Here is a 10,313-nt window from a genome sequence, read left to right on the forward strand (position 1 = left end):
GCAGGAAAACTTAGATCTCATATGTAATTGGTCGTATTATCCTATGGAACTTTGTATTGGGACTGACGTATAGTAATTGGATTACTAAGCTAGTATCCACGTACAGCCATGATCCCTATAGATAAAAATACTACAAATGCAAATTTAATACAGTTCCTAAAGTCTCGTTCTTCATCTCCCTTTAGCAAAACTGGCAACATTTATTATAGCTTCAATTTGCACAACTAACTTAACCAGTTTTGCGAAGAGTGAAGTTTAGTAGGTCTTGAAGTTATATGCCGTCTTCAGGGCTTCCTAACTTCCACATACATTCAAAAAATAATATCTATAGAATCAACTGTTTTTGCCAAAATATTCTGAAGAGGTCGATAAAATTTGACTATGGAACGTTTACAGTATACTATTGAGGATTAGTAAAGACGCATTACCAAATTTTATATATATAAGAGGATTATGTACATATTATTTATAGATAGCATTCTATGACAATCTTGAGCCATGTATGCTTGTACGGGAAGAACGTCAACCAATGAAAGCTTTTTCGTTTACCCTTAAACAGCGCAGGCGTCCCATACGGCGTTCATGTTACTGGAATATAAAAACGTTGAGAATAATTTTGAGAATAGCGCGTGCAGCTGTTCGGCTGCGTACCTTATGCGAATAATGCTGAAATGCAATTCTTTTGTAGATCGAGTACTATGAAGTCAGATCGCTATGTTGATCGTTCATTTCTAAAAGGACAGTTGGAATTATTTGGCAGTAGCCCGCTAGTTCAAATCGTCCGATGATTTCTTTTTTTCGCTCCGCCTTGTTCATTGCAATGCAGAGAGCTTACTTAATTTGTCGGTTGCTTTCATTTGGTTAGTTCTACGAATGATAATAACAGAATCGTACCCACAAGAGGATTTAATAGAGTTTCTTATGGATCAAAAGCTAACTTTGTAGATTTCCGCGGTCAATGTCGACGTTTACACGGTAGCAGCAAGAAGTCACCTTCAGACGTGTTGTTTAAGTCTTTATAGTTCCTGTTTGTTGTTGTGGTTGCTGAGTTTGTTGTTGCGGCTGGACGCTAGAGGTCGCCTGATTGGCTTGCTGGGTCGGTTGACCCGGAGTTCCCGCACTTTGTTGCTGTTGTTGGGCCTGTTGCTGGGGTTGAGCTCCAGTGCTTTGACTGCTTTGCGCGCCACTTTGATTCGTTCTTCGGAGAACGCTAAAATGCTCCATATACTGTTGAATAGTATCGACAGGGGAATAGACTTCATTCATTCTTGGAGCCAAATACTGGTTCGGCTGAGGTAGGGAAATACCTGTTAATGAACATATAATAGCAATAAATCAAGCTATTACTGTGTTCTAGGTAGGTGGAATCAAAGCTCCTTAATAAAACAACCAAAAAAACATCTGCAATCTTTTTTTTTTTTTAGCTTTTACTTTTCTGCTAAAAGGACTCACCGAGGATAGGTTCCATCAGTTCTCTTATGAGGTCCCAACAAGAAGCAGGTATTACGCAAGGTTGATATTCACATTCGACAAGAACTCCGCGGGCGGATGTTCCTACGGTCACGGTGCCAACTTTCACAAGGAAGTCGCCAATCTGCAATCGATCAGAAGAAACGTCTCATTTTAGGCAATATGCTAAGTAATTATTCTGTCGTAATTTTCAAATGCTAACTTTTTCAGTCAAACCACCTTCTTTAGGCGTTTTGCAAGAGTGTACGGCCTGAAACAAACATAACCCACTTTAGTTTACTAAACGCCTGAAAAGTCCCGCTTCATACCTGATAACGTGGCCCTTTACACTCGACTTTTGTTCCCATTTTTGTGGAGTAAAGCTGTGGACTAAGTTTATTCATCAGCGCATCAAAATTAGCATCCGCGACAAGGCACAGTCTTGATTCTAACAAAGAAAACACTGACCTGCAATACAATGGATAATTATTATTAATAAGAAGTATGAAATTTTTAAAATACAGGAGCATAGCAAACGCAATTCCGCAGAAAACTAATAAGCAAAAACGGACGTCTAATATATGGTGATGTTTAAACCATAATAAATATGCATATGGTCACTGCACAATAAGCATAAAAACAACAGCCAATCATTAAAAAATTGCCGAGGGCGATACCCTTCATCTCATTCTATTTTGATGATTATTATATTTTTAGGTTCATTTCTCGTAACCATTTGCTGTAAGAAAAATCTATACATCTTTAACTAACAATCCAACCAGATATCAGACAACAGTACAAGATACTGTGGTACTAAACATCACAATTATATAGCCCAGTGTACACTGCAGAAATGAACGTCGAGCGCTGTTTAGAGGAAGGCTCTTTCTTGTGGCAAAATGATTCAAAAGCTTACGCAGGACGTTCGCTGTCATGCAGAATATGAAGAGGTCTTCCAGAGGGTACATTCTGGAAAGTTTCGCAGTCTACGCAGAAGCCGCCTTCTCGGCGTCCGCCTTGCCGTTCAACGAGTCGACAGACAGCCTCCGCTGTGGAGTGAAGAGCCTCCGGACCCGAACAAGGGACCATGTGGACAGACACGACACCCATTTATTTTGCTGTGCCTGAAACTGACAAAATATAAATCCCGCATATGAGCCATAAGTAATTTTGCGCATTCCCATCTAGCAACAAATTATCAGTAGCATAATAATGGTAGCACCATGAAGAAGTGCCTATCGCGGGTAAGACAAAAGAAAATTGTTTATTTAATAGATACGTGATAGAAGAGCGGAATTACATATAATACATATCCATAAAAAAGTTTACAGACCTATTTAGTATGTTGAGGCATCAAGGAATATGCTAGGTAAGAGTTTTTTCGGGATTCCTGTTGCATCATGTCATTGAAAATAATAACTTTTTAACCAAATGCAGAGTACCATTTCGTGTGCCAAAGAAAAAAGAGCACAAATTGAACTATTAGACAAATGTCAGGTATATATTCTGAGTGACCTCGACTTTGCTAAGGACTACAAACGCTTGCTATAAAAACAACTTTCTGAAAAGACAAATTTAAATTTCCGCAGATCTTTTGTCTGCTTATTCCGTCAGCCTATTTTGATCAACATACGTTTCGGAATTTCACCTGGTACAACTAAACTCTAACTCGGATGTTCTGGGACGAAGCAAAACAATGGATTTCATAGCAAAGTCGTCTTTCTCACCCAACTTTAACATATACCACTAGCACCATTGATAATTCCCACAAGTTAGTAAGCTACTTAGTTTGTTAAGAATCGATCGCATTCTCACATTACTAAAGCGATCCTAGTATTATGGTTATGGATCAGAGGCCGCAAAACATTGACAGATTTACACACGATTAAGGCGCAAAGTATTGAAAAACTTGTCTCATCCTAGGAATCTCTATTCAAACAAACGTTATACCTTTTGTTTCACGTTACCTTATAACATACATAAGCCGCCGGCTTTTGATTCACTCCGCAATGTGATTCGAACTGCATGTTTATGTTCCCGAGTTGTTATTTGTTTGTTTACTGCTTTCCGTTTTTGTATCCTGCCGTCTGCTAACTTCGCAGCCCGTTGGCGTGCTCCGCTTTCGTTAGCCAGTAAGTACAGGGATTAGAAAAATCGTCTGCTGAGTTAGCCCTGAAAGGAATCATCGTCATCATTTATTTTGGTTCCGTCTCTTGTTTGTGATATAGCAGTTAGTAAAGTGATTGGTCTCCTGCGGTCGCTTTACACCCGGCTAGTAGAAAACTCGAATGAGTCTCCATTGTTGATGATTCGACAGCGGCCTGACTGACAACTCGTTGCTCATTTAGCTACTGCCGTCGCCCCCTGTCACCTCGGTGACCCGGTGTTGTGCTGACTTCCCTAGGCGCATTGGTCAACTGCCCAGGTCACGGTGAGCTGAAGTTCGTTCCCGAGGACGAATTTGGCGGCGGTTAGCCACTCCGGACTGCTGTCACCTTCGGCTGTTGGAGCGGGCTGATAGCATCAAAATCAGTGCAGTGGGCCACTCGCGGTAGCTACGCCGGCAAGAGGTTCATTCTGCAATCGCGCCTGAATCTAGCACGTAGTTCAATACGAACAGTGTGCTTACTCTTGTATACAAAAACTGGCAATCGCCGCGGTTCAAGGACCTCTAGAGTGGCAATGAGTTCGTCGAATGAGAAACCCGTCTCTATCGATGGCAGCACTCTCGAAGGGGTTTGTATTTTCTCCTACTTTTAGCAACTATTCTTCTGCGAGTCTTATTACAGACACAGGTTTAATGTGAAGCAGAACTCGTAAAAACAGCTTTGTCATGCATCTGAAGCATACATTTAATATATTTCGGCTATTTCAATAAGATTTTATACCAATATAGCATGTCTCTACAACTTACATAATGAGTTAGCTTTATTATGTCATAAAGTGGATGTGAACGGTAGCTGATGATCAAGCAAAGTACCAACCAAGGTATCGTATACTGTTTTAATGTGTAAGCACGTTTGCTTTTGATTAGTAATATTTAATATTTGGTTTACTTGAACACCTAATTACTTTTCATCAAATATGTTCTCTGGTGTTCGAAAATAAATGTTCAATGTTTACGTTAGGTGTTACCGTTCAGCATCTTACATTATTTGCTTTTTTCTAGCATATATTAATTTCACAATGTTAAGTGTTTTTATCCAAGGCCGTTGATCTCTACCTCGTATTAATGTAGTACTCCTACGTCTAACGACTGCTCGGGCTCTAACTAGAGCATCTTCTAACACTAATACCTATAAATTTGTTGATTACGTACGCCTTGTTCCAGCGTACGGTATTAATTAGCTGTGCAAAACTTTCTGCAAGTACACGTTCAGCACAATAAATCGACGTTCACACTTTTACTTTTCGCATTTAAAACTTCTTTATAACGGTTATTTTAGTCAAATAGTCACTATGTATAAAATACATGCGATAAAAGACTAGTGAACTGTTACTTAAACTTCTTTTCTATATTTTGTGAGTTGTTCTAACCTTCTTTTTATGCTTAAAAGTTTTTTTTATACCTTTTTTATTTAAAATACTTTTATACGTAAAGGTATTTCCTGGGTAACTGTACTAGATATTTTCCCTGTCACGCTGAGCAAAATATGAACTTAAAGGACTAATGAAACATGGACATGTTCATTAAAAACGTAGTGCGATGCTTGAGAGTATTGTATGTCAATACAAAAATCCCTTGGGCTTCAAAAAACACATGTCCTACACAACATGAAACTGTTTCGATTCCCAAATCCTCATATTGAAACAGGAGCGGATAAACATGCTATTCTATTAGTTTGTTAAGTGCTTGAAACCGTAAATGCAGAAGGTGCAGAAATCACAGATTATTAGATGTTGGCTGTAAGTAGACGTTGCATCAACTCTCCAATATAGTACTTTAGTGTAACAATGGTTGAAGTCAGTTCTAAGGTAATTTTGATGACGATTCTACTATCTAACCCGAAGTTTGATAAGAGTTGTATCCAATTTAAATAAATGCATTCAATGCTAATTTTTATTTGCGAAATCTTTGCTATTATTGAAATGGTATGAGTTGTTCATTTAGTTCAAAGCAATCTTGAATTTTCAATCTGTGAAGGAAATGGTACCAAGAAAAACACTCGCAGACTTTAGTAGAAGATTGATTTTTGTTCTGTTTCAGGGTGGCCAACTTGTTCGTGTAGCAGTCGCCCTTGCAGGAATTCTGGGAAAACCGGTCAATATTTTTAACATACGGAAGGGACGAAGTCGGGATGGATTAAAGTGAGTTTCGTTTATTTTCTACTAGCTTTAGTCGATATTTACGAATATTAAACAGAACGAGAATGAATGAGCCCACTTGTTCGACAGCATAAAAGGAAAAACTCGATTATATTATAGAGAAAATGTATTGGGTTGTGTGTTTATATGGGAACAGCTCCTTTGAGAATTTTTGCGCGTTAAATCTGTTTTTGCGGCGTAGTCACCTGTAGATCTTTAATGATGTCGTGTTTTTTAGGCGTCAACACATGAAAGGACTAGACTTGGTGACCAGGGTCACGCAGGGAGTAACCGAAGGCTGCAAAGAAAGCTCCCGAGAAATAACATTCTATCCTGGAAAGATTTTGGGCGGACGCTCAATGATTGCCGACGCAGAAACTGCAGGGTAAGCAGTGACTAGCAAAAGTAGTATCGACAATTATGTCTGCATCGTGTGTTTCAAACGCTTCATTACCTCCTAAATAATACTGGTTTAACTGAGACATATAAGGCAACGGTCTTCGCCTGAACTCTCGGATCCTTTTATAATGTTTTTCTTTTTTTATTTGCATTGTTCAGAAGCGTTGCGTTAATGCTTCAGGTGGCGCTTCCAGTGTTGTTGTTCGCTCCGGAACGAACGCCCACCCGCCTCACCTTGAAAGGAGGCACAAATTGTGACATGGCTCCTCAAATCGACTACATCGAGATGGTGAGAAAATGTTCAAATGATACAATTTCAAATAGAACCTGGTCAACCATGAGATCTTTTTGGAGAAAGGCTGCGAGCAGAGAGACAGATAGAGAGAAAAAGGTGAATTATGAGAGCTTTTTATAGTTTTCATCACTGGTACAGATCTGACAGTTAAAACACAGCAATAACAGCAGAGATATTTCGACATCAGACACCACGGAAAAACTCCCGCGAGAGTGGAAAAAGAAAATCATCAAAAATCAGATGAATACCAAATCAAGGGAAACAGTTGGTGTAAAAATTTTCACTCACAGACCAGTAGTATACCAGAATAGCCTTTGTTCGTCCGTTAGAACAGAGGCATGTCACTGATGCAAATACAAAAGAGAATAGAATTCACCATTGTCCATATGCTATACACACTCGCAAAGTCCAACGTGCTGCAGAAATAGTGACAATTCTGATTGCTTTCTTGTTGTATTACTTGTATCTCTTTCGTTTCGGTTGTATTCAGCTTGTTTCGTTGCATTATCAGTTTTCGTCTCATTATTTGTTTTCCTCTGTAGATAGCATAGTGTGTATGATTTTGAGGCTGTGACACGTGTAAATCTGTGTCGGGCCGATCCTCGAAACGCGTTGGTTGGTTGTATAGTAGCTTTGCTGAGGTCGTATTGTCTATATGGATGCAGGTAATTTTAATCCAAGCGAATCCCGCCGGGGCCCCAATCGCGGCCTCGTTCTCAGAGCCAGCTGATCGCAGAGTGACTACCTCCCGTGAGTATGACACTACAATCTCGACCATCGACCAGCCACAGAAGCCGCCAACTTTCGAAGAATCGAAACAGAAAACAAATGAAATAAAAATACGAAAAAGCGAAAACATTTTTTAATTAGACCACAACAACACCAACACCAAATCGAACTTGCTGTACTTGATCGATACGGTAACTTCGTGTTGTGTACTCCAGACGACCGTAGGCTTTGTTGATAACGAGCTGAGACCTGATAGGGGATAATATTCGACGGCGTGTTGTTGTCCTTAGGTAGCGGGCATCACTCGCTATATCTTGTCCTCACATGACGTTCCTAGCCGTTACCCCCGTTTCATGATGGTATGAGACCATCCCGCCACCGCAGGTGTTCGTCCTATTGATCGGGAGCTGGGTCAGCAGTCAGCGCTAGCCAGTGTTTGCCAACGCTACCAGGTAGTTGGTTCAATGGCAGTTCAATGCGTCGTTGCTTGCGTATATTGTCTAACGGATGTGTGCTTTTTGAATTTGAATGGTCTTCTCCTAATGCGCAGGTTCTTCGGCCGTGGCTGAAAAATTTCGGTGTACATTTCGTTCTCGACATCAAACGACGGTAAGCGCATAGGAGAGTAGTACACTGCTCTAAGAGATACTATCTTTATGCTGCATTTAAGGAAATCGATTTTTCGACTAAGGTCCTGTGACCTGACTATGATACTTTTTTTTTATCCCTTAACTATGTTGTAAAATGTAAAAGGAATTTTTTGTAGGCTTGGCCCTTATAAACTATATTATAGTGCAAAAGTGTAGTGAGGTAAATGTGTGATCACGCTAAGCGATTTGTCAAGACCCTAAAAAAACATTAGTAGCACACAGTTTGCTACATAACGTAAGATCTAATATTGATAATTATTTTGACTGCTTATAGGGGCTATTACCCCAACGGAGGGGGCGAGGTTGAAGTTGTCATATCCCCTTTATCGGAACCAATTCAGGCTGTCGATATGACGAGACCCGGAGATGTTATTCAGATGACTGGGTACTCATTCGCTGCTGGAGGACTTCCGCTAAACGTCAGTACAATGTCACAATGCCTTTTCGAAGTTGTTCCTGTACTATTCATGATCTTTTGACGTTACTCAGTTGCAGGTAGCGACGTATCAGTGAAGTAATCAGTGAAACCCAAAACATTATCATACAATATGTTGCTAAGGGTCGCAGATGATAGAAAAGATTAGTGTGATTCAATAAAATTCATTCATCAATTACGACTGATTACAGGTGGCGCAAGTAATAGCTGCAGGCGCATCGGCCAACGTGAAAGCTGATTACCCCTGCGAGGTGAACATTCGCCGGGTTAAAGAGCCGCCTGAAGTGTGCGTTGGATCAGCTGCGGGAATCGTACTTGCTGTACAATTTACGGAGGGCTGCGTTCTTGGTGCTGATGCGCTACTTCAAAAAAGTAAGTTTAACGGAGTAAATATATGTCTCGAGTTATCACAGGTCTTAGCTTACAATGCCATTATTGCTGAGGTCATCGAACCTTATACTAGGTCTGTTTGGTTTTTGTCAAATCACACAGTGCTGCAAATCTGTTGAACTATTTCTGATTTTTTTTTTTAGTTTTTTTTTCCTCTGCAGTACAGGCTGGCGGTCTGTTGCGAACGTCTGTACTCGGTTATAAAAACTCAACTTGTTGAAGTTTACTAACAGTAGCTCCATCTAAGTAATAATGCCATACGATAATCATCGATACGCTCTGTCCGTTTCTACTGCTATACAGATTCTCGAGCTGAACTGTTGGGAGTCAAATGTGGAAAAAACCTAGTGAAAGTCATGGATCGAAAAGTGACAGTTGACGAGTACATGCAGGACCAACTCGTCATCTTCATGGCTTTGGCCAAGGGCAAATCGCGTATTCGGTGTCACCGTCTGAGCGAGCATGCTGAGACGGCAATCTACATTTGCGAAAAACTAACCAACGCGAAGTTTCGTATAAGCGAAAGGGACTCGGGTACGACGATCATCGAGTGCACCGGTATCGGCTGGGCCCCGCCCCATCTTTCACATAGTTTAGAAGCAGGTGACAACGGCGGGGTTAGTGACAGAGTGAATGCACAAGACGGATAGTTTGCTAACTGGAACAGGAGCTTTTAAGAAGCGAAGACAACATTCAAAGGCTAAATATGATCTAAGGCCAACGTTCAGCCCACTATTAAAAAAAAAAGTGGCTGCACCAAGGGGTAGTTAGCAACTACCGACAGTACGCGACCTGATAAGAGTGCAGGCCCTAATCGAAGAAGTGCACTTTTTTCCTGAACCCTGTTGTTAAGACTTTTTGGCACGAGGGCGTGCACACAAGACACAGTACGAATAGCGTGACGAAGCCAGAAATGAATTGAAATGTGTTAGGTATAATGTAGCTGCGATTAATTCGCTCATCTTTGTTCGTTATAGATCAAAGCTGTTATCTGCTACTTCCCTTTTTTTCTCTTACGACATTTAACGGCCTATTAGTTTGCTTCAAACTTGAAATTCTGAAAGCTTTCATTATTCAACGCTTTTTTTCATTTTTCGCTGAACACTTGTTAAAGTGAAAACTGTTTTGTGAACCATAACAGTTTAGAGAGATAATCGTACCTATACCATTTTTGTTTTACTTAATATTTCGCAATTCGTGTTGATGGTACACTAGAAATGTTTATCAGCACTTGGAAATTGGCTACGGCCCGTGTATCGATGCGACATGTAAGGTGCATAAGCATTTTCAACATTATATATATATATAAGATTGTAAATTAAGCTAAACAATTGTGTTTTGATTGAACGCCGCCGACCGAAACAACCAGGAGTTTGGTGTGTGCACAACGATAATGCTAAAAAACTAAGGTTCTATTAATCGTGGTAAGCAGGTCGACACTTAGGTGGGAACAGATGGATTGATGTATAAACGTGCGCTGTAAACGAACATCTAAAACCATTTATTATATCACAAATATATTACAAGTAAATAAAAAAAACATGCGTAAAATTAAGATTGATATAGAGGTAGGCTGTACCTTATTTTAGGTAGCACCCTATGCGCGCCAGCTTGTTCTGCGTAAACTTGATTACAGTTTGTATGATTTGCAAAGTTGAAG

At 40.1% G+C, this 10,313-nt stretch overlaps 2 protein-coding genes across 7 annotated transcripts; one reads left to right on the forward strand and one right to left on the reverse strand.

Moving 5' to 3' along the window:
• Positions 1–432: 432 nt before the first annotated feature.
• MED20 (Mediator complex subunit 20) lies at positions 433–3,522 on the reverse strand. Of its 6 annotated transcripts, none has more exons than XR_002684466.2 (6): positions 3,417–3,522; positions 2,366–2,579; positions 1,779–1,917; positions 1,453–1,594; positions 939–1,307; positions 433–588 (listed from the first exon to the last, which is right to left on the reverse strand). XR_002684466.2 is itself a non-coding variant. In XM_022845300.2 (6 exons), exons 2-5 carry the CDS (start codon positions 2,557–2,559, stop codon positions 1,009–1,011), a joined length of 774 nt encoding a protein of 257 aa, XP_022701035.1. In that variant the 5' UTR covers positions 2,560–2,579; positions 3,417–3,522; the 3' UTR covers positions 433–588; positions 994–1,008. The 6 variants fall into 6 exon arrangements, 3 of the variants coding, with proteins under 3 accessions (XP_022701035.1, XP_086827351.1, XP_022701034.1); XR_015313689.1 differs by having other exon boundaries at positions 899–1,307; XR_015313688.1 differs by having other exon boundaries at positions 895–1,307.
• Positions 3,523–3,662: 140 nt separating this feature from the next.
• On the forward strand, positions 3,663–10,220 carry Rtca (RNA 3'-terminal phosphate cyclase). The gene is made up of 8 exons (XM_022845304.2): positions 3,663–4,185; positions 5,657–5,757; positions 5,993–6,139; positions 6,313–6,442; positions 7,728–7,786; positions 8,102–8,246; positions 8,455–8,635; positions 8,957–10,220. The coding sequence occupies exons 1-8, from the start codon at positions 4,132–4,134 to the stop codon at positions 9,301–9,303; spliced, it is 1,164 nt and encodes a 387-aa protein (XP_022701039.1). The 5' UTR covers positions 3,663–4,131; the 3' UTR covers positions 9,304–10,220.
• The last annotated feature ends 93 nt before the right edge of the window (positions 10,221–10,313 follow it).

This window comes from Varroa jacobsoni, unplaced genomic scaffold (assembly GCF_002532875.2).
Source record: "Varroa jacobsoni isolate VJ856 unplaced genomic scaffold, vjacob_1.0 scaffold_1156, whole genome shotgun sequence".
Classification (NCBI taxonomy): Eukaryota; Metazoa; Arthropoda; class Arachnida; order Mesostigmata; family Varroidae; genus Varroa; species Varroa jacobsoni.